General features: G+C 42.1%; 1 protein-coding gene across 2 annotated transcripts in view; it reads left to right on the top strand.

Annotated features, from left to right (window-relative positions):
• The window catches only part of Samd4a (sterile alpha motif domain containing 4A), a 209,572-nt gene that overhangs the window by 101,375 nt on the left and 83,171 nt on the right, over window positions 1–25,026 (top strand). For both annotated transcript variants that reach the window (XM_076850474.2, XM_076850473.2), the window contains exon 3: window positions 19,917–20,435. In XM_076850474.2, coding sequence (XP_076706589.1) covers window positions 19,917–20,435 — 519 coding nt within the window. The remainder of the gene's footprint in view (window positions 1–19,916; window positions 20,436–25,026) is intronic.

The following is a 25,026-nucleotide window of genomic DNA, read 5'->3' as shown; positions in this document are numbered from 1 at the left end:
CTATTAATAAGTCAGAAACTAATCAAAGGTTGAGCAATTGGATGCGCATCCGTCATTACATTTGGGGGACACTGGTAATTTTGGAAAAACTTTCACTTCAGCTGGTTCTTGATGGAGTCCTAAATGGGAAATATGTAAGGAGACCAGTTTAGTGGAGTTTAGACAAAGAAAGGATTAGAAATCTCTGGAAAGGCATGTGGTAGAAGTAGCTGTGACAGACCGGTGCTCCAGAGGATGGAGAGTTTATGGCTGAGTCAATATCCCACTTTAAGAGGAAATGTAGAGCTATTGAAGAGAGACCATAGAATAATTATGTCACCATAACCTGCAATATGTGGTTACAGGCCTGGCCTTACAGGGAACATAGAATTGAACAGTGAGAGCATGCTCCAGAGATGGGTACTTTGTTAAAGGGGTGAGTGGTTTGGGAATAATTTCTGCATGAGGCAGGATTCCTGTTCTCATTCCACAATTTGGCCTTCAATATTTGGAATTCTGGGAAGTGTGCAGCTTCCCACAATTCCAAATTCTTCCCACATTCTTCTACATAGAAGAATCTAATGGCATGAGTTTATAGGGGAAAAGTCCCTATGTTATACTTATTTCTATGACTCAAAATACTGCAGCAGTAGCCAGGGCTTGCTCAGTTCTGTGTTAGCCTCTTGTGTATTTCATTCTGTTTTCTCTGCTCTGTGGCCTTTGTATCTTCCCAGGCCACGCCTCATAGGAGGGAGTCACAGAAAAATGAGGCGGTTTCCAGCGGGCTGTTGAGCATTGGTACTGACAGTAGCAATGTAACAAACATAACGTAATTGGGTTCTGAAATCTGAACCAGCACCCCTGTTCACACACACTCACTAGAAGTCTCATTTTAAGAATCTCATAGATTTCCCAGGTCCTGGTAACCCTGTTGATAATAATGCTTACTGATCACTGGCTATATTTTAAGCATGTACTTGTGCATACCCTGACTTGTTCCAAAAAGTGTCTAAGAGGCATTTACTTTTAAATCTAGTCTCCATCATGTTCCGCTCTAGATCTGTACCTGTCTATGGCTGTGTTCTTCAAAAAAATAAATAAAAAAGATAATGCAGTGGGCAAGAAACATGTACCAAATCAGAGCATAAGAGGAAATAAATTAAGGACAAATTCCCATTCTATTAACAACATAGGCCAGCCTAGAGTTTCAGGCTTTCAGTGACTTAAGTTTGAGCAATGCTGCCTTTTATGTAGTAGCCTCCTGGAAAGAGAATCAATGAATGAACAAGGACACGCACTGGTTTTAGGATTACTGGTACCTGGATAACCAGCCCTGTGTTCTCCAAAGCCAATATGTTGTTTTCTTCCATTGATAGCTTTCGATGCAGTGCTGGACCCTCCTCCTAGGAAACTGTGTACCCAGGGTAGAGCTCTGGAGGGAAACAAGTATTCACAGGTGCCCCAACCTTCATGGGCTTGGGTTCCATTATCCACAAGTCTGCAGAATACTAAGGGAGGGCCTTCATCTCTCAGAGTTAGAGTCCTCTCCTTTCCAAGGTACACCAAAGGGGATGGAATATCAGGTAGACAAGCCTCTGATCCCAGGATAATCCTTGTAGGGAAGACTGAAAACAGACACAAGCCTAAGGCCCAGGACAATGGTTCAGAGAGTTTCGTGAAACTCGTGTACCCACTTCTGTCTCTGGGTACACAAGTGGAAGACAGTGGTACCTGAGGACCTGCATGGTTACCTATGATTTCGGTTCTCTTTATTGAAAGGGCTACTTCCACAAGGGATAAGGGGAGAGTGCTGATCATGAGGTTGGGACTCCAAAATGACCTGTTTCTGCTATGTTCTTTCTTTCTTTCTTTCATTATTTTTTTTAGTTGTTGATAGACCTTTATTTTATTTATTTACATGCGGTGCTGAGAATTGAACCCAGTGCCTCACTCATGCCAGGCAAGTGTGCTACGGCTGAGCCACAACCCCAGTCCCTCTGCTATGTTCTTAACCTCCTGTGATTCCTCATTGAGAATCACTTCTTGGCATAATTTATTCCTACAGAGAGCACACCACACACAAACTCACTGTCTTCAACAGAACTCTGAAAAGGCTTCATCTATCTCCATATTTTCAATCAGAAAATTTAGGTTCCTTCCTATAGCTTGCCTGTTTCATGAAGGAAGAAAAGGCACATAGGGGTCATTTTGAAAGTATTGTTTAAGTGATCATTTGAACCATAAAGAAACCATCTTTTTATTCTTCAAAGCGAAAGGCTTTTTCAAGCAGTGGATTGAAGTCTGAGTTGTTCCCTACAACAGAAAAAAGGTGTTGGTGGGGGTGGGGTGGCGGGGGGGCGGCGGAAATCTCCTGATGTATCCAGGTAGGAACAGTTTTGTAGGAAGTGGTGGAAATATGTAATCATCTGTACAGAATCTCTGAAACCCGAAGATTCACTAAAGAGAGAGTTTTCAGCCCTATTGTTTCAAACTCTATGCAAAATATTGGCATAGAAAAGAGAGTTTTCCAAAGCCAACCCATTACTGGCTCAGATATTAATAGAAAATCAGGAGTCAAGAAAGAGAAGAAGATAGAGATTTTAAAGTCAGACCTGGTTTTAATTTTTGGGTTATTTCAACTAGTAAGAGAAACACACACACACACACACACACACACACACACACACACACACACACCACATCCCATGCCAGGCATAACTTGCTCACCCATTACAGAAGAATTAACTTGTTTTAGGGTACTACCTTAGGGACCATACATTTAGCAAATTAACTGACATTTCTAGAAAAGCTACATGCTTGTGCAGTAAATGTTTACCAAAGTAGTGACACTTCAGATGGTACCCCCAAATCACTGGTCCACTTCCAAAGGGTGAGCAGTTTACTTTCAGGAAATGGATTACTCACTTGTGGAATGAGACCAACACCCAGGCTACTCAGTTTCAACATCAAAATGCAGAAAAAAACTTTCCTGCCTCAAAATTTCAAACCTTTTCCAGATGGGCCAAGGGGCGTGAGTGTGTCCTTGAGCCCAGCAGGGCTGGCTCAGCCAAGGGGTCTGCACACATGTAGCCACTTCCCCCCCCCGAGCGCTGGGAAGAGGATCCAGGCTTGTGGTGGGTTGCTGAGAAATGGCTCCCTGAGCGTCTGCCCTATTTCCATTTGCCAAACAATGGCAAAGAGATATAGGGAAATCTCTGAAAATACCAGAGTGTGTTCAGCTGACGCAGCCCCCTCCCCCAATTGCCTTTGCTGGTTTCATTTCTCAGTTGCAGCTGCCCTGAGCTGTCTGGGAAATGGAGCCTGGCCTGGGGAAACACAGCAGGGTGGTAGCGTGTGTTTTATTCTTTAGCATGCGGACCTTTGCCCTGGTAGCCAAAGCAGGCCTTCAGGAGGCCACTGCACAGCTCTGGACTTGGAGTTAAGCTGGATGCCTCAGAGCAGAACCCCGAGCAGCTGAGTACAGCCCACCACTAGCTGGGGGCACCAGGCTTTCAAAGAGAATCTAAGTATACCCAGAGGAGGGGGCCAGGGCTGTGGGGGCCTAGAAATCATCATCTAAAGATGATTGGGAAAAAATGGGGTTTTTAGCCTGAGAAAGATATTTAGAGGGATGGCTATTTTGTGAACGGGAGATAGATTTATTTTTCTGTATTTTTTATTGTGGTGAAATATAAGATTTACCAGTCTAACCATTTTTAAGCATACAGTTCTGGGCATTAAGTCATTCATAATGTTGAGGGACCATCACCCCTGGTCATGGGACTTATTAAGTCATCCTGAACAAAAATGGTACCCATTAAGCAATAACTCTCTTCTCTCAGCCCCAAGCCCCTGGCAACCGCATTGTCCTTTCTGTCTGCATGAACTAGACTATTCCACCTCCTACAAGTGGAATTCTACAGCATGGGTCCCTTTGTGTCTGGCTTATTTCACTCAGCATAATATTCTTGAAGTACATCTCTATTGTAGCATATGCTAGGATTTCCTACCTTGTTATAGTTAAATGATATTCCATTGTATGTATTTCCCACCATTTGTTTATCCATCTGTCTCTTGATGGATATTTGGGTTGCTTCCTCTTGGCTCTTGGGAATAGTAATACTGTGGCGTGTGATTATTTGTGATTTCAGAAAAATCGATCTGGGTAAAAGTTGCAGAAGCTGATTATGCCTCATTAACCCTAGCTCCCTTCAGTGGTAGAAGGGCTTCCTTGTAACTGGTAGCAGCTCAGCCTGGGTAATCATCAGGGCAGAATCCTGTCAACAAGTGTAGCAAGGCCCTTTCCATCTCCCAAATCCTGTGATTCTCCAGCAGAGGGGGTGTGCACCCTAAAGGCAACTTCTGGAAGAAAAGAAAGTGGTGTCAGATCAACCGCAGATTCCTAGAGAAAAGAGGGAAGTGGGATGGGAAGTTACCACACAGTCCTCGGAGGGATTTGCCTGGGGTTGAGGTCAGAGGCTGATGCTACTGTGGAGCTCAGACAGAGGTTCCCTATGACCTTGAGGAGATTTGTCCAGAGCTCCATAGAAAGCTTGGTTGCACTCTAACATCCTGAGCACGAGTGAGTCCATTTTTCTCAGCACGTCTGCCCAGAAAGGGGGGCTTCCCTAGGAGACCTGCCGCTGGGAGACCTGTCTAAGCCCCATCTCCTTGTAGGTCATGCTGAGTCTAGGTGAAGGTGTAGACAAAGGAGGAGGATGTTGGATTGGGGGAGTTTGAGGGCTGAAGGTCAGCTGAGATGGGGATGTCCTGGGTTCCCATTCACTTAGCCTCATTCTGTTACAATTTGGGGTTTTCTTATCATTAGCTGGGAAGGCCTCACCAGAGATTCCAGTATTCCAGAGTAGTTTAATTGTGGGTGATTTCATTCTGCCCTTTTTATGTCCAAGCCAGGGGTTTGCGTCATATAACAGTGAATTCAGGGAGATTTTTATTTGCATGTGAATCATAGCTTTTCCAGCTGAATGTCACTTACTTGGAATTTTTGTCTGATTTTGTTTTTGTTTTTGTCTCTTGGTGTTTTTCCATCAGGCTCTTTGACTAACCAGAAAAAAAAAAAAAATACAAGGAGGGCTCAATTTGACTGAAGCAGGGTTTGAGTTGGCAACTCAAAAAGGAGAGTATTATGAATGTGAAAAAAAGAAAACGGATGCTTTATTTTGCTTTGAGGGAGGGACCAAAGCCAAGTCAAATTGAGAGCTCTAATTTGGGAATAGTGTTATTACAGGTCATTGGGAGTTGGTTACGCGCTAAATTGGGAGGCCAGTCACATGAGGAGGCAGCAAAAGCAGATCACATGTGGGGACGGTTGGGGCTCTTTTACAATGAAGTTTTATTTTATTTACTACATGGTTGAAAGGTACTTATGTTAGGTTTGAAGATCAAGTTACCTCAGTGGCTATTGATTGCTCCCACTGTTGGCCCATCAGTTATTTAATAAATGAACCAGGTCTTCTAATATGTGTGCTTTCTGGGCTTTATTTAGGTACTGGAATCTGTTCCATGATTAGTGAAGCAGGCCTTGTCCTAAAGGTTATATGTCTGTTCTTCACCTTCCTGTCTTATTCCAAGGGACTGGCTTCCTTTTTCTCCAAAGGTCCTACCCACTTTAGACTTCAAGGTCAAGGCATTCAGAAAACTTTATTCATATACACATTTCATTTTAAAGTTATTTTCCACTTCCTCAGCACCATTACTGTAAATGTCAGCTTATGAAATCAAAACAAAACAAAACCAAAAGATATCTCCTTCCCTCACTACAGACAGTTATGAGCAAAATATTCTTCCAACTCCAAAAGGATAGATTTTTGGTGTTCTTGGCATCTTGGGAAATACCAGGAAGTGCTATATGTGGTGAGATACTGATTTTTCTTGAAGAATCTAAGTTGGATTTCTTGATGTCTCAGTCTGTACTTAGGTAGCAGTGTTTGAAAAAACAAAACAAAACAAAACAAAAAAACAAACAACAACAATGACAACAACAACAAAAAAAAAACAGCCCCCAAAGAATATCTAGAATTTAGTTAATTCATTTCCAGTGCAAACAAGCTGTGCTCATGGTCCTAAATGGGGCAACTTACTAAGTCTCTGACACACTGTCTGCTGGTGCTGCCGAAGCATGTGGACCAGCGATGCTTGTGATCAAGGTTAGGAATAGAAGGTGTGTGGAAACTTTCTATAAAAGGCAGCCGGGTCCTCTGGACTGGTGTGGACAAGTGATCAGGAGCTCTGGCACTGTTCATGGCAGTATCAGGGTGTTGGTGCATGACCTTGGGCAAGTTTCTGTGTGCCTCAGTGTCCCCTAAGTACCATATTGGTTTGGGCAGGGAGGACATTGAGTTCAGGAAATGTTTGAGATGTCAGATGTTATCAGGAAAATAGAGGAAGCACAGTGTCAGAAGACTCTGTCCCAGAATCACATGTCCCTCAACAGGGCTGGGCTGCTTGACCCTCAGCGAGGCTCTCTGTGGGGCAGGCCTCTGACATCACAATGCCCAGGCAGACACTCAATAATGACAAGCTGTGCCCAGCAGACACCAGAGGAGGGAAGAAAAGGAGGAGGACAAAGTGGAGAGGGAGGAGATGGAGCAATCTCTTATGTGATAATTCCATCAACTCACAACTTTTTCACCTAACATCTGGTTCAACTGTAATGTGTTCAGCTCCACATAATCTGTACAGCGTCTGTGCCCTCCCCTGCAAACTCAGCAAAATATTATGGTCCTCTAACCAAGAGAATTTTGCTCCTGTTGCTGCACGTCCTGTGGTTCATCAACAGACCAGTGAGTTGACACTTCACCAAACAGCTCTCCGGAGCAACCATTTAGAGGTAATGTTCTGTCTCTAATGTCCAGGTTTCTTTGGGCTTCTGCAGGCCCATCTCAATCCTCCTTCTGGGACCAGCACAGCACGGTGGGGACCGTGTAGGGCTGGTTTGTGAGGGTGGGAGTCTAAGGTAAAGATATTTCAGCACTGAAATTCTCACCTCATCGTGTTCATGAGCCACCCCAGGCTTGATCAGTCCTAATTGTGCTTATGGCACTCTCAAAACCCAAGTGGGTCAAATCATGGCTTCCTTACTGCTATGAATAGAAATCTTGAGTGATCAGCCTCCTAGAAATATTATGACATTTGCTTGCTTGTTTGTTTTAAGTCCAACAACTTCCTCTTAAAAATAGGTCCTAGGCACTCTTTGGATTGACTCCTCCCAGCCCTACTCTTGGTGAGAAATCATTTTTCCCATCTGGCTTTGCATCAGTCTTGCTTTTTAGTCATCTCAAAGCTTGAAATTGGAGGCCAATGATATTCTTCATTTCTTCTACCAGTTGTTCTCAAACTTGAGCTTGGATCTGAGTCACCTAGAGAGTTTGCTGCAGTACTGGTTCAGTAGCAGAATTTGAAGTTCTAACAAGTTCCCAAGTGTACCTCTCTTCCACACTTAGTGACACAGCGCCTTGGACCTCTGGAGTTACCTTCCTATCCCCTCTCACCTTATAGGAGGGAGCCCCCATGGAACATGAAGTCATTTTTATGGGTACAAAACCTTCCCAGTGGCTGTCTATGGCACCCATTGAAAAGGACATCCTAGCACCAGCCCATATACTTTAATAAGGATTTTAGCTAAATATCTGATAGATTAATAAGTTTACCCACCTCCCCACCATGGTGGGAAAGTTAGATTAAAACAAAATGAAACAACAGACCACTGCTGTCACTCCCAGCTTGGAACTAGTGTGGCTAGAGTTTAGCATTGTCTTTCACCTCACTGGTTCATACTCCCTGCCCCCGACAATCTTGGGGGTAAAGGTGAGAAAGTTTCTAAACTCTCTGGACCTAGAGGGGCTGTTCACTGTCTCAGGAAGGGGGGCCCCTTCCAGCCAAGTCTGTCCTCTCTCTGGATTCTTGGCAGTGTGAGGCTTAGCTTGCAGCACAGTGTAGGCCTTCTTGTCCTGGGTCTGCTTTTCTGCACCCTCTGTTCTTTCTCCGTTCCCTTCCCTTGCCTTTTCTGCTCACAGTTTTGGTGTCTTCCTTCGTTGTAGAATTCTAGACAGCATGCTGGAGATTCAGGAAGGATGAGCCAGAGGCTCTTGTCCATAGACATTACACCTATGGGCTCAAAGCTCTTGTCTTCCTCTGTGGCATTGCCACCAAGTCAGCTAAGCCAGAGGTGCTCATCTCATCAGTCTTCCTGATTCTGATCCAGATATTAACCTCTGGCAGGATGCCCAGAAAAAGGGAAATGGCCCCATCATCCTTTCTATTGTCCTTGCTACCCACTGCCGATGGAATTCAGCATTAGAAAATAAGTACCCTTCTCAAAACATCTGAAAAAAAAAAAAATCTTACTCTGATTGCATCAACAGACCTACTACCCTGAAAACAAGTTTGGTACATAAACAACAGGTGAAAATGAGCTGCCATTTGCCACTTACCTTTGCATAAATTCCCAGAGCTGGCCAACAGAGCAGAACTAGGAAGTAATCTTGTGCCTCTAACTCCCTCTACAGGACTATGCCTGAGGAGGACAAGAGGATGCCATTGGGTGTATGCCAGGGTCACCTAACTCTGTCCTTGTAGTTATCCAGGCCTTTCTTTTCAAATATAGTACAAGTTAATTTGTGACCAAGGATTGGAATATCCTGCCTCATCAAAATTGTTCATTCTCTCCTCCATAGAGTAACTTGTGCTTCTCTTTCAGATTTTATACCTAAATGAGTGATACATAGATTTCACTATCAACATCTCTACCATGCATATTTTGGGGATATATATATATATATATATATATATATATATATATATATAGAGAGAGAGAGAGAGAGAGAGAGAGAGAGACTACTCCTTGGTGACAATATTTACATAGTTACATAACACACCCTGGGTCTCTTATATTCACACTTATCCTTTGGATTTCCAGCTTCATGGTGGGAAATTTTATCTATAAATTGTTGAGGAACTTTCTCATTTATTTTAGAAAGTGTGGAACCCAGTGACTTAACAGTCCAGAATCATTTAAAGATACAGAATGGCTGGCTGCCTGTTGTCAGGGGTAGAACTTGTTCACTCTGACCCTTCCCAGACTTGCTGAGGTTTATAAACCTGTCGTGTGAAACAGCTGTTGTTCAGTTCAGCCCCCCAGATCAAGCATGAACTATTCTTTTGTGATGTGACCTGTGTACAGTCCTCTCAAGACGCTTCCCCAGTTACCCTAACTGGATAATACTGGGGATTGGGGCCTTGGAGTTTGTCATTAACACATCATATTGAAATTAGGCTACCTAGACCATGTGGGCTCCAAAGGCTCTCATTTCTAGAGCTTCTGGTGGTATACGATCTAATTCTAAGTACTACTAAATCTAATACTAGATCCAGGCCTTTTTAGAATGTTTTTCTCCTGGGCAAGCTCAGCACGAGGACTGCTAATTCATTATTTTAAGAAACTACTGGAGCATCACTTTGTGGTGTGTGGGGGTTTGGCACTAGTGATCTGGGAGTGTGAGGGTGAAGATTAGTAAGAAATTTTTCTGCCTTTAGAACATTCACAGTCTCTCTGAAAGTTTTTTGGTGTTTAAAAAAATGAGCAAGTGTGGTTTACAAGGAAGTGTCTTATGTTTGTTGAGTAAGGTAATGATTTTTTTCATCTTTAATTTGCATGAGTGTTAGGAGATCCATTCCTCGGACATTTTATTAAAGCATAATCACTTAGTGCTCTCAAAATTTAGACATGCCACAGTCTTAACACAACCCTAATGGTACCGGCTTTCTTTTATTCAGCAGATGTTTGCAAAAGAGTTGTATTAGAAGCATTTAATTCTGCTGTCTCAGCCTCTCAAATCATAAGGATTATTTTAATTGGTGTCAGTTACAATCAGAAAAGCACCCATTATGTTTTTGTTTTCTAGCAGAATTTTCTATCTTAAACAAAATATTGAGAAGGGGGAATGTAGCAAAAATTTAGAAATTGAGCTAATCATTTTTTTCCTTTTACATATTCTTGTTTCTATTTGACTTGAAAGCTAAACATAATCAGAATACTGCAGAGACCAGTGAGAAAGAGGTGACTAGTTTTACATAATGGGAGCTACTTTTATTTGTAGGTCATTCTGTCTATCAGTCTTCATTTAAAGAATTTCTAGGAAGTACCTAACATTTAGAATAAGAAATCCAAAAGTTTATCAAACCCTCTCAGACAAAATGCCAGGGGACAATCTTATAGCTATTAAAATGTTATTAATAAAGAAATGTTAATGCATGAGGCAATGAAGACACCATCACAACCCCCATGGAATTTATATTCTGGTGGAGAGAGGCTGAAAATTCAGCAGGTCACAGAGTGACAAGTGCTATGAAGAAAATAAGGTAGGGCTGGGGATTAGGGAGTAGAAGGTGAAGTGGTGATATGGGCAATTTAAATAGTATGGACAGAAAGGGTCTCACTAGGAAATTTGAGCAAAGATGGAGCTGTGCTAAATGTGGACTGGGGGGAAAGGGTTCCAGGTAGAGGAAATAGCAAGTACCAAGTTCTAGATTCTGAAGCAGGCAAGTGTGATGCATGTTAAAGGAAGCCAGGATGGACCAAGATGAGAGGGATGGTAGTAGGATCGGGCTGGATCATAGAGGAACTCATAGACCATCACAAGGACTTCGGCTTTTACTTAGAATGAAGTGGTGTATTAGTCCATTTTCTGTTGATGTTAAAAACAAACAAACAAACAACAACAACAACAAAAAACACACCTGGGGCTAGGTAATTTAAAAATGAAAGTGTTTATTTAGATCACAGATGTAGAGACTAAAATCCTAGATTGGGAGGCCCCATCAGTTGAGCCTCAGGTGAGAGCCTTATGGTATTTGGTATCACCATGGCAGGAGCCTGTCCAGAAGAGATCACATGGTGACATAAAAAGCCAGAGAAATTCAGGGACCAGGCTTACTCTTTTTGTAACTACCTACTCTTGTGGGAACTAGCAATGATTCCACAGAGCTGCGTTAATTCCTTCTGAAGACTGTGGACTCATGACCTAATTATCTCCCACTCAGCCCCACCTCTTAAGGGTCCCGCCACTTCCACACCACCACAGTGGGGCCCAGTCTTCCAGCACACAAACCTTTGCAGAACATGCTCAAACCATGTCAAAAACATCACAGATGGGCAGCCACTGAAACACTCAGGAAAGGCACATGACCTATCTTCTAGTATTAAACGATTAAAAAAAGATTTTTTAAAATGAGCATTTTGATTGACAATCTGCTTTTGGTGGTGGGAGGGGATTGGAATGCAGAAGCATGAGTGAGAAGTGGTCAGATTCTGGATACATTTTGAAGGTTCAGCCCACAGGATTTACTGACAGATTAAATATGAGATATGAGACAAAAGCATCAAGAATACTCCAAAGTTTCAACTAACTTGAGCAAGTAGAAAGATAGAGAAGACGTTTTTTGATACAGGGGAGAAGAGAAAAGGAGGCGATCTGGTGAATGTGAAAGTAGAAGTAGGCTTTGGCCACATCGACTTTGAGATACTCTGAAGATGTAGAAGATGCAGCTGAACACGGGCTTGGGAGAGATCTAGGCTGGAAGCACAAATATAGGAGTCATCCACATATTCATAGGCCAGAGGTCAGCTCAGAGGCTAGTGACTCAAGGAGCTAGCCTGTTTAATGGGCTGGGAATGGGTAGCCTCAGACCTGCAATAGTCAGTCACAGCCTGGAGGAGGTCAGAAACTGAAGTTAAATCCCAGCCCTAACTTGGCCTTTGGCTGAGATTTTAGAACAAGTTCCCAAATGGTCTGGGTCACTCAGGAACAAAGGAACTCTTCCTGAAGCATCCATCTATACCATACCTGGGGGGAAGTGACTATAGATGGAAAATCCCCACTGAAGAGATGACCAGGTTACTCTGGAATAGCAAATGCATTATTGTAGGTGTCTGTTGCAGCCAGAGGTACCTGGTTCTTGTCCTTTGAGCATAGTCAGGTACCTATGAATGATCTTTGCTCTCAGAGAAGACTCTAATGCTTATAATGAGCTATGTAGTTCACTTATAGATCTCCGTGTTTTTTTTTTCTGGGGAATCAAAGAAGCAGAAGCATTTAACTTTTTTTTTTTTTTAACTAGTAACATGAAGCTCTTTGTATTGGTTAACATTGCCATGTAACAAATTACTCTAAAATGCTCTGGCATAACATAATTATCTTCCATTTGGTGAGGGTCAGGAACTTGGGAGAGCCTAGTTGGGTAATTCAGGTTCAAAGTCTCTCAAAGTTGTAGTCCTGATATTGACTAGCTATCAGGTGGCTGGCAAGCTGGTTTGGGCTGTTAGCAGGAGACTGAATCCCCCCCAACATGGGATGCCTAAGCATCTTCACAATTGGTCTGGCTGATTTTTTCCAGAGCAAATGAAGAAAGAAAGGAAGGTAGAATATGCAGTACCTTTTTTGTTTTTATTTTTTTAACTTCTCAATATACCTTTATTTTATTTATTTATATGCAGATCTGAGAATTGAACCTAGTGCTTCACCATGCTAGGCAAGTGCTCTACCACTGAGCCACAATGCCATCCGTAGAAGCTGCAGTACCTTTTATGACCTAATATCAGAATACCTCTACCACATTCTGTTGGTCACACAGACCTGCCATGATCACTGTGGGAGGAAATGTACTCAGGGTGTGAATACTAGGAAGAGAGAATGGATGAGGGCATCTTTGAAGCCAGAAATCATCCTCTGAGTTTCATAGGGAGAGGGTTTACATCATCTTAATCCTTTATATTTGTTCAAAGCACCATTTGTAGCTATATAAGCTCAGTAACTGACTGACTGGGTCCCCCCTTTCACAACTGATCTAATCCACCTCACTTTCAGGGCTTTGCCCAACTATGGGAAATCTTCTCTCAGCTCAAAAGAGTATCTTGGGAGACAGAAGGCAAGTGCAAGTGCCAACATAAGAATCCCAGTGTTTGCCATGTTGCATTGGCTATTTTTCTCCCTGGTTTTTTGGGTGCCCTATATCAGTTCACATCCCTACCAAATGCTTGCTATGTGATGCTATCATCCATTTTTGAGTTGTGCAAAGTTGCACTAAATTTAGAATCCTCTGGTACCTAATGTGTCTAGGATTGAGTTTGTAGTATAAATTCTGCCAAGGAGTAATTAACCATTTAAAGCCACTACTTTCTGCCTTTCAGCACATTTATTTAACCAGTAGTTCTTGTGTGTGTACACTTAATTCCCAGCCATTTCTTGCATGAGCAAATTGCCTAAATGCACTTGTGAGAAACCCTTTTATGGTAAATGTTATTAAACTGAAAACAAGCATATAATAAAATAGCAATTTAAGGGTAATTTACTAACAACTGGAGCCCTTAAACACTGACATACCATTGTGTAGTAATACCAGACCTGGTATTTAAATACAGACTTTGTCCCTCCAAGAATCATTGGGACATTTCTCTAATCATCATGGTCTTTAATTATAGCTCTTTACATTTTTCTTTTATTATTTCTATGTCACTGGCTTACAAATTATAAATCATTAACTTTTGCCCACATTTAACATCCTGCTCTGTAGGCAGAAAAGTAATATAGGAAATATTCAGAGACTGTAATAGAGGTGAGTTGGCATCATCAAACCTCAGTTTGGGGACTTCAGTTTTACATGCTGCTTCCTGTATAGGGTGATATTGGGGTGGGCAATGGTTGTGTTTGTGAGTTGTGTAGAGATGCACTAAATTTAGAAGCCTCTAGTACCTGAAGCATCTAGAGTTGAGACTGCATCTCAGAAGGGATCAATTATTTGAAAATTATGAGGATTCCTGGTCTTCCCCAATGGGGAGAATGTGTTGACTATAAATCTCAGTGAAGATTCCCTGCTGTCTGGAAGGCAATGTGGATATAATAAAGAAGGCTGTTTTAGTCAGCTTTTCTGCTGCTGTGACTAAATAACAGGACCAGCACAACTGTAGAAGAGAAAGAGTTTATTTGAGGGCTCACAGTTTGGGAGGTCTCCACTCATAGATAGCAGGCTTCATTCCTTGGGGCTTGAGGTGAGACTGAACATCATGGTGGAGTGTGTGGCAAAAGGAAACATCTCACATGACGATCAGAAAGCAGAGAGAGAGTCCCCTGGAAGCCATGCCCTAATTCCCACCTCCTCCAGCCACACCCTATTACTTCAGTTAATCCCTATCAAGGGATTAAATCACTGATTGGGTTAAGACTCTTACAACCCAATCATTTCTCCTCTGAACCTTCTCACACTGTCACACATGTGAGCCTCTGGGGGACACCTTACATCCAAACCATAACAAAGGCCAGTGGGTAGCTGGCAGGACCTAGCCAGCATGGCCAGTTCCTGCATGTGGGATCTGGCCTCTGTGTGGAGGTAAAGATGCTCACAGTGTCAGGGGAGCTCATCCAGAGGGATTGACTCCTACTCACTAGAAGGCAGGGAGAGGTGGACCCTGCAATGCTGGCTTGTTAATTTGCCTCGAGGAACCATCATTAGTGAGACCAGACATATTCCAAGTTTGTATAATCAGCACATATTCTCCCTGTAGGCAGGCCTTCACAGGAAGCCAAATCATAATCAGAAATGATTTGGTAAGTTTCCCTGAAAAACTACCACAACCCAATCCAGAAATACCTCAAGTCTCTGATTCCTTCACTCTTTCCCTAAAGGCGCCTGGGAAGCTAACTCAAAGTTCAAAGGCTGATAGTGAGTGAATGATCAGGACAAGGGAGGCTAAGCCAGGTGACTACTTAGTGGCACCAGGTTAACTTCCTGGGTCTATTTCAGAATGAAATAGGACTTGGAAGGATAGAACTACTCAAAGCCAAATGGCTAAGCATTCTTTTACCTAGTGGGGTACTTGGATAGTGTATTAGTTATCTTTGGCCACTTAAACAATCCCTCAAATGAACAGCTTAAAACAGTAAACATGTAATTGCACACAGTTTCTGCAGATGAGGAACATGAGTGATTCTGGTTCAAGGTCCCTCGAAAATGTTGTTTGGGACCACAGTCATCTGAAGGTGTATGTGGGCTAGAAATCTGCCTCCACGAGGGCTCCTTGCATAGCTGGCAAGACTGGTGCTGGCTGGGAGACTCCATTCCTCACCAGCAGGACCTCCCCACTGGATTGCTAGAATGGTCTGTCAATATGGCGGCTGGCTTTCCCCCAGTGGGTAGTCTGAGAGCCAGGTGAAAGCCACAGTGAATTGTGAAGTTCCACACTGTCATATTCACTGGAAGTAACTCACTGAATCCAGCCTGCACACAAAGGGCAGGAAATTAGACTCTACCTTTCAAAGAGAGGAGTATCAAAGAAATTGCAGGCATATTTTAAAACCACAGAGTATCATCTATATCATCTCTGTAACGCTTTTTCCTACATTTCTTTGGCTGGCCAACTCCTTTGCTGAACCATATACTCTATTAATATATTTATATTAATATTATTATAACTACTACATATGTGTGCACTTTAAATATAGCTTTGCTGCAGTCCGGCTGTAGCAAAATATCCGGGGGGTGACGAATAACTTGTGTACGTTGATACAGCAGGAGTGAGAGCCGCTTATTGTAGGACAGGAGCGGTATTTATACATTTTACACAGCTTATCTAATTAGCATAAAATAGATACAGCAGTCAACCAATAAGGAATCTCCACACTTAATGGCTCACTTTTGTTACTTCACAAACCACTCCCTCTGGCATTTTGTCAGGCACCATGTAGACCTGTTTACAGACTCTAACATTTCTCTGGCAAAATAACAGGTGTCAATATGACTTGTTTACAGACCTTAACATAGCTTATGGCCAGACCATTCTAGCACGATAGCCATTGTGTATTTTTAAGCTTATCTGCCTACCTCCATTCTGCCACTTCACTAGCCCAGGGAGCTGGGCCAAGTAATTTGCCCCATTTATACCTCTGGTACTCATCTGTAAAATAACCCTAGTTATAGGACCTTCCTCACAAGCTTCCTGGGAGGATTAAAATGAGTAATTAAATGCACAGGGTGCAGAAGGGTGCCTGACACACTAAAAACACTCAGGCTGTTAGCAGTCAGCAATGGCAGCTGTAGCAAAAGCAGAAATGGTTTGATTCAGTAGGTGTGGTTAGCCCTCAGCAGGCCACCTTATTTTCATGTTCCCGAAGTAGTAAACAAAAGCAATAGTTGTCTTCCTGACCATGTCACAGCCCATCCAATCCCTGTCCCCAGAATACAGTCATTTCAATTCTAGAAGGGACCAGGGCCAGCAGCCTTTCATTTTCCTTCCTCTTTGCTGTATTAACCTGCCAGGTTAATCCCTGGCAGGGAGCAGTTATATGTTTAATTTGAACTTTGAGTCCTATTTACATTCTGTTTTTATTCCTAATTTTTTTTTTTTAAAGAGAGAGTGAGAGAGGAGAGAGAGAGAGAGAGAGAGAGAGAGAGAGAGAGAGAGAGAATTTTTTAATATTTATTTTTTAGTTATCGGCGGACACAACATCTTTGTTTGTACGTGGTGCTGAGAATCGAACCCGGGCCGCATGCATGCCAGGCGAGCGCGCTACCACTTGAGCCACATCCCCAGCCCCCCTAATTTTTTTTTTTTAGACTGATCCTCTGTCAACAGGTAAAATATCCAAACAGAGACATGACCTAGCAGAAAGCTAGAAAGTTCCTCAGCCTTGTGCATTTTTATTAAAGGCTGTTCCCAAATTTCATTTTTAAATGTACATGTTCAAGAGTGTTTTCTGGCTCCCTCTGATCATGGTTGACCTATAATACGTTTACCTTTCTCTTGGCCTCTTTTGTTTCTCTCCAGTACCTCTTTAGACCCTTGAGCTTACAGAATAGATTTTGTCTTCATCTTAAGCATTTAAAACATGCCTGGTGTTTGCACACAAAGTATGCATGAGAACATTAGAATTGATTTCATCTCCCAGGGCTGCTTACAAAAGAGACTGTACCTAGTAGAATGCATGAGGGTTGTCCTGTGTCCAGTGGCCATTAGCTAAATATAGAGCTAGGGAGCTAGGAGGGACCTCCTGAGGTCATCTGTGCCTCCCGCCTGCCTTCCCATCCAATATCTCCAGCCTGTGCTGGCCAGTTCAGTAGCCACCAAGCTTCTGGGCACTGTTATTATGGTTGGACTCAGTTGAGATGTGCTGTCAGTGATAAAATATACCCTGGATTTCAAAGATTTAATATAAAGCAAAAAAAAAAAAAAAGTAAAATTGCTCCATAGTTTTACATGTAAAACACATTGAAATGATAATATTTTGATATATTAGATTAAATCAAATATATCATTAAAATTAATTTTAGCTCATTCTTTTTACTCTTAATGTGGTTACTAGAAAGTTTAAAATTCTGTGTATGGCTCACATCATATTACTATTGAACAATGCTACTCTAGATCATCTGGCTTTAGTATTCAAACCACCAAGACAGAAATCCGGGACTCTTTCCTGGTGACTCCTCCGAGTCTTTTTATTGTTCTGGTAGTTCAGTTCTTCTCCATGTCCTATTTTAACTCCCCACACCTGCTTCAGTTTGGTGATTTCAACTTCAAATAGTTAATGAAATCCCCATTTGAAGAGTTGAGCATCTTTTCATATTATTATACACTCAATACCTCCTGTCTCCCTAACCGTTTTCTTTTTTATGCTGTCAGTCAGTTATTTATGTATGTATTTATTTATTTATTTTTGATACTGGGGATTTAACTCAGGGGAAAACTTGACTACTGAGCCACATCCCCAGCCCTATTTTCTATTTTATTTAGAGACAGGGTCTCATAGAGTTGCTCAGCGCCTCACTCTTGCTGAGGATGGCTTTGAACTCGTGATTCTCCTGCCTCAGCCTCCTGAGCCACTGGGATTATAGGCATGTGCCACTGCACCCAGCTTTATTTTCTACCTCTTTCCAACATTTTCATAATTTTTAATGACTTCCCCTGGGTGGTGTCTATTTTCTCTAAATTATTTTAAAAACTTTGTCTCCAAATCACCTACATCAATCTAATGTGGTTCTGGCTAATGCAGAGACAAGTAGAAGGAACTTCTTCCAATTCAAGTACTTGACTGGTTCTTTTGAAACTTTATCTCATTTAATCCAAGAGCATGAAGAGGGAAGAGGCTGTTGGTCACTCTTGACTGACAAGGCAGTTGAAACTCAGGCAAAATAACTTACTAAGTTTCCACCACAAACCAAGTGGCAGTTCTGGGATTTTTCTACCCAGATTTGCCAGACTCCAAAGACCATGCCCTTTTAGAGACCTTTCTGTCACTGTAACTAAATACCTAAGGCAATCCACTTAAAAATATGAAAGGTTTATTTTGTCTTTCAGTTTTGGAATTTCTGGTCCACAATCAGTTGGTCCCATTGCATTAGGACGTGTAGCAAAGAAGTACATCATGGCCAGAGCAAATGTAGAGGAAGCTGCTTACCTTATGGCAGCTGAGAAACAAAAAGAGAGGAGGAGAAAGGGATGGGGTCACACTATCTCCTTCGAGGGCATAACCCCAATGACCAGAAAATATCCTACTAGGTCCCACCTCTTAAAGGTTTCGAGCATCTCCCAATAGCATCAAGCTGGGGGATAAGACTTTAACACATAAGCCTTTGGGAGACATTCAAGACCCCAACTGTAGCACTGTAAGTTTCCTTGAAAACATTCTTTCCAGTGATCTGAAGAGCCTTTCAGTACAGGTGAATGCATTTGTAGTTTATGGGTATGGGAACCCTTTCTACCTCTGCATATACTGTGTAACAGCCCACAGGACTGCCCAACTTCCAAAATAAGCCACTGCTCAAAAGTCAATCAAGACAGAGTGTGTTGCTTATGTCTTGAGTGGGAGGGGACAAGAGATATCCTTGTGAGTGTGCTTGAAACAGATCTTCACATAGATGAACCTTATGGACATGGTGCTTGGCAAATTAAGGCAATCCAAATGACGAACACTGTGATTACACTTGTCTGAGGTCCCTAGAGCAGTCAGGTTCATAGAGACAGGATACAGAATATAATGGTGATTTGCCAGGGCTGGGGAGAAGGGAGAATGGAGTTATTGTTTAATGGGAACAGAGTTTCAGTTTAGGAAGATGGAAGTTTCTGGAAATGGATACACTTCATTGTGAAGGCACTTAATGACACTGAGCTGTACACTTAAAATGTTAATACTATGTGTATTTTACCACAATAGAAACAAACAGACCTTCACATAGAGAAAAATAATGTATTTAGCATGTGGGATCAGAGGTACCACTAGACCTGAGTCTTGGATCTGTGACTCATCTACTCTGAGTCCATAGTTGTTTTTCTGAGTCAGTTTCTCATGAGAAAGCTGCAGTCTTACTGCACCAAGATGAGGAAGTCCTTTCTTTTCCTGACAGATTTCCCCATGTCAGAAGTTTTACTTATTTTACAAAAATCCCTTTGCCAGGGTTAAAACCTCTTCTCAAGAGAGTTGGGGGTGGAGAGGCAACCTTCACCTCCAGGACACTGGTATGGGGGGTGCTTGATTTTACTGGCTTGTCTATGGAGATTTTCTTAGATTTATCCCCCATCCATTTGTGGGGTGGGGCTAGAATTTTCAAGGAAAATTCTAAGGAATTTTCTAAGGAAAACAGCTGTAAATTTTGTTTGGACCAACATTATATAACCTCTTTGGAGATGTGAATGAGAATGAGATCGAGCATCCAAACATCTCAGAATTTTTGATCTGTGTTTCATTGAAATACCTGACCCCTGGAGATCTGAGGTTTATTCACCAATCTGATGCACAGATTGTTTTGCAAAAATTTAGCCACATTGCATAGATTGGGGCTCTAATCCATAGACATTCTCTAAATTTAGAGCATGGTGTTTAGTGTCATTGTGAGTGTATTTGCTCATTTACCCTGTGTGTTTTCCTTTGCAGGAATCATTAACCAATGGCAACAAGAATCCAAGGATAAAGTGATTTCCCTCCTGTTAACTCACCTGCCTTTGCTGAAGCCAGGAAACCTCGACGCAAAAGTAGAGTATATGAAACTGCTGCCCAAAATCCTGGCACACTCTATTGAACACAACCAGCACATTGAGGAGAGCAGACAGCTGCTGTCCTATGCGTTGATACATCCGGCCACTTCATTGGAAGACCGCAGTGCTCTAGCCATGTGGCTGAATCACTTGGAGGACCGCACTTCCACCAGCTTCGGCGGCCAGAGCCGAGGCCGCTCGGACTCTGTGGATTATGGGCAGACGCACTACTATCACCAAAGACAGAACTCTGATGACAAGCTCAACGGGTGGCAGAACTCTCGGGACTCTGGGATTTGCATCAATGCCTCCAACTGGCAGGACAAAAGCCTGGGGTGTGAGAATGGCCATGTGCCCCTCTACTCCTCCTCATCCGTCCCCACCACAATCAACACAATTGGAACCAGTACAAGTACAAGTAAGTTCCCTGGAAGTCCTTTAATGCTCTCTGGTTTGGTGACTTGCTGTGTGTGGCATGTCCTGCTGACAGTGTCTGCTCTGAGCACCCTGTAACCCTGGGAGAAGAAGGGCTGATGGGAATTGGCTGTGGGAAAGTGCTCTTTGGACCCCATATTTGTTGGTCTTTGAAATGAAAATGTTGAGCAGGTAAAAGTGATGTCCAAATTTGGGTTACAGACTATCAATAAAGAAATAAGACAGAGAATATAAATGGTGAAAGATGAAAACATTCTTTTCCACAAGTAGAAATGCCTTTCACCTATGTCTTTCACTCTGAGGTTTGGGGATCTACTGAGAACACCGAGTTACTGTGATCCTGTAAACCTGACTCTAACCCATGGTTAACCAGCCAATCTCGTGGCTTCAGGCATCTTCTTTTCTTTATATATGTATTTTTTGTTTTTAAAAAATTTTACCCTGGAATGTCCCCACCCTTGCATTTCCTGGTTTGATTCCCCAGTTGTCTGGGGCCACTTCTGCTCCTCACCAGGGAGAGCAGGTTTGCTAACTGAGAATGCTGCTCTGTGCTGCGGCCTGGTGTGAATGCTGTGGGCTTCTTCTCACTCCATCTAACATCTTAGGAGAGGTGGGTCAGGAACTGCTCTGTGGGAGGGCAGAGCAGAGGACAGCCCCTTTGTTCTTTTAGCTATGAAAGCAAAGTGCTGTGCCCACAGCTGGGCACTGGGGCCAGGAGTCCTCTCTGTGACTTCCCACGTTGGCTAAGCAAAGTGATCAACCTACCATTCATGCCCATATAAAGCCACATTTGTAAGCAAACAGCTACCATCGAGTGTATTCCTTGATGCATTACCATGAAGACAATGCTACCACTCAGATAACTTTCTTGGGGAAGAGGTTAGACTTGATGTGCCTGTCGACATGCAGGAACCCCCAATTAAAAGACATGAGAATGTTAAAAATTTAGCAGGGATGCCTCTGGACCTCTACCTCCACTTGAATCTTTGTCTAAGGAACCTCTTTCAAGGGCTATCTCAAATATTTAAGAATGTTGAATTATAACAACATTAATTGAAAATGGTACCTTAGTTAAATACACAAGGAAATAATGAAGATGTTGCATTGATATTGCTACAAGAGATTTTTGAAAATTTCTGTTTTCTCTTTTTACATTTAGATACGGGTAACTTGAGCATTTGGGGAATTTGGTGATTAGCACATCAATAACTTATTATGTAAAAGGTTTCGATGGCAGTCAATGTCTTTCACAGGCTAGTAATCCAGCAAGAACAGTTTCACCAGCCTTGGTGTGATGACAGTGATGGCTGCAGATATCATTGCAGACACATGTGGGCAGATGACTGTCTCTTGTCCCAAGTTTCCTGGGTCAGCAAAGGGATCAAGTTATTGTTACAAAATTCTTTGATAAATGGAAGAGGTGCAATCTCTGAGCAGCCTTCCCTCTTTAAACTTGGTCTTTTATGTTTTAAGGGGCTCAGTTTTATCTCATTTGTCTTGAAATTAGTCTGGGGCCATCATGCATTTTCATCAACTGACTTATATACTCCTGATCAGGTTTTGAGATTTTGCATCTGCAAGATGGTTATCTTGTTGGAGTCAACCAGGCACTTATTCCTTGCTGTGGCTACCCAGCCCAGTGGAGGGGAAGGGAGTTCATAGATGGCTGACCTGCCTTTTTAACCCTGGAACCCCTGTATAGTGTGTTTGAGTGACAAAGAACTTGCAGATTTAACCAAATGGCTAGATTACTTCCTCTGGAAAAAGAAAGGTTTTGAAGCCCTCTTTAAAAATATCAGTAAAGGAGATGAAAGATCTCAGATCTTCTCTCCAGAAAGTTTCTTTCAAACACTTATGCCATATCAATGTTGAATTTTACTATCTCATTAACATAATGTTAATGTCATTGTTTACTCCTCTGCATGGTCTATGGTGGTTCAGTTGTGTTCAACAAAAGTGCAAGCCTTTGGGTCATTTGTTCACTTGTGCCTCTATCAAACACACACTGAGCTCCTGAGAGGCAACTTGACAAAGTAGAAAGAACAAGGACTTTGGTGTCAATGCCCTCTCAAGGTCCAAATCCCAGACCTGCAGTTTACTAACTGTAACTTGGCTGTGTTATTTAACCACTCTGAACGAGGTCTCCACTTGTAAACTGGGAGCATACATGATATCTACCTTTGAGGGTTGTGCTAAAGTAAATAAGGGAGATATATATATATATACACCCAACCCTGGGCAGAACAGCAATCATAAGCACACAATAGGTGTTTGTTACATGAATAAATGGAAGAAACTGGTGAAAACAGAGAGGAGCAAAGTATTAACACTGATAAGCAGAGTCTGTGCCCTTGTTTCAGTTCTGATGGTCACCTGATAAGAGCACCTTTCCCTGGGCATGGGCCATGCAGAATATGAATGCTCTTCAACTTACAGTGGGATGATGTCCCAGTAAGCCCATCATGAGTTGAAAATATCATAACTCAAAAATGCATTTAATACAACTAACCTATTGAACATCATCTTGGTTTAGCCTAGCCCAGCCTACTTTAAATGTGTTCAGAACATTTTCAGCAGCCTATATAGTTAGACAAAATCATCTAACACAAAGCCTGTTTTATAATAAAGTATTGAATGTCTTCTGTAATTTATTAAATACTGTCTAAGAAGAGAAAAACAGAATGGTTTTATGCATATGTTTCATGAGGTTGAAAAATCATGAAGTCTGGCCCTCATGAGTCAGGAGCTACCTGTAGTCCAGGGATTTTCAAGATGCTGTGACTTTTGGCCATTCCACAGCAATAGAAAATGGTTTAGACTTACAATTACTTCTACTGCACTAAAGAACAACATTTCTTATTTCCCTCAAAGTGTAAAAGAATATATGTACAAAACGTTATTACAAGAACTGAAATCAATGCTGCATGTTTTCTAATTATCAGCCGTATAAATGACAGTTAATGTAGCTTAAGTAGAAAGCCTCCCCCTTATAGTTGCATTTTAGTTTTTAATGTTGGTTTATTCCACTCCTTTCCCCCAATTTGGTGGTTGTACTTTCAACAAAGTTTCTTAGCATTTGTGGATTCTTCCCTTATAGAATACCTCCACCTACACTTGCTCTCTACCTACTGTGTGCCTGGCACTGTTTGAATCCCTAGGAAGCTTAAAGCACTATGTTAACTTTTAGGGAGCCTATAATATAACTGGAGAAAGGTTTATCAATCTCACAATTAAAAATTAAATATTCCCTTTTCCATGACTTATTATACACAGAAATTTCATGTAACAATTAAAGAGTTATATAAAATGGTAGTAAGAAATAATACGCTAAGAGCTACTCTGAGATGTAGGATTAGTTTCAGTTGAATGGGGGAGGTGTCTGACTTAGTCTGTTTTGTGCTGCTGAAACAATACCAAATACTAGGTAATTTATAAATAGATTTATATTTATAAATAAATTTTTTGGCTATGGTTCTGGAGGCTGACAAGTCCAAGAATGAAGGGTCACATCTACTGAGGGCCTTCTGCTGCAGCATATTGTGGTAGATGGCATCACGTGGCAAGAGAGCACAAGAGGGCCAAACTCACATCTATAATAGACCCACTCCCGTGATGATGACATTAATCCATTCACGATGGCAGAGCCCTTATGACTCAATTGCCTCTTGAACGTACCACCTCTTATTACCGTTGGTTTGGGGATTAAGTTTCCAACACATGAACTTCCAGGAGACACATTCAAACCATAAGGTTTTCATGGGAAGCACTGTGAATGTGTGGGATGGCGCAAGATCCTTGTGAACTGGAGGGTCAAGAGAACCTTTGCAAGAGGAAGTGGAAAGTGGGCTAGGATGGAAAGAGGGACGGGTATTTTGGTGGTGGCACTCCAGGTTGGAATATGCATTGTGAGCAGGGAGATGGAGTTGTAATGTGCAGGTAGGGTTGGGAGACAGGGAAGAGAAAGGAAAGATTCATAAAGTGGAAGCAAAGGAAGGCAATGAAAGTAGGTGGAGGAAGGGATATGAAAGCCCCTAAGGAGGCTAGGCATGGGAGCAGTGCTATCCACAGAGTTGGTCATCTGTGGGCAAAATCAGATGGGTAGCAAGTGATGAGTCAGTGGGTTTCAAAAATTCAATAGTGAAATAATAAAAGTATCATTAGGATGAGAGCAGGTACAGAGCAGAAGGAATGGATCCTGGATTCAGATTTAGTACTTATTTGGATATCATTGGTTCACTTATGTGTTCATTCCTTAGAAAATGTTTATTGAACTCCTTCTATAGGTCTTTCCTGCTCGAGGTACTTGGGACATACCAGGTGATAAGGCAAAGTTGCCATCATTGGTGCAGCTTAGCAGTCCACTGATGTAAATTATAATGTATAAGTAAATCATACTGGTCATCAGAGATTGATGAGTGATGTGGAAATAAGAAAAACAGTAGAATAAGGATCAGACCCATTAGTGAGGTGGATATCTTATGAAATAGGGCGGTCACGGTGTAGACTTCATTGAGAAGGTGACACGTGAACAAAGATTTGATGGAGTTGCAGGAGTTAGCCAAGTATCTACAGAA

The sequence above is a fragment of the Callospermophilus lateralis genome, chromosome 3, assembly GCF_048772815.1.
Source record: "Callospermophilus lateralis isolate mCalLat2 chromosome 3, mCalLat2.hap1, whole genome shotgun sequence".
In the NCBI taxonomy this organism is placed as follows: Eukaryota; Metazoa; Chordata; class Mammalia; order Rodentia; family Sciuridae; genus Callospermophilus; species Callospermophilus lateralis.
Note: the sequence above shows the minus strand (reverse complement) of the source record. Positions and strands in the feature narration are given on the sequence as shown.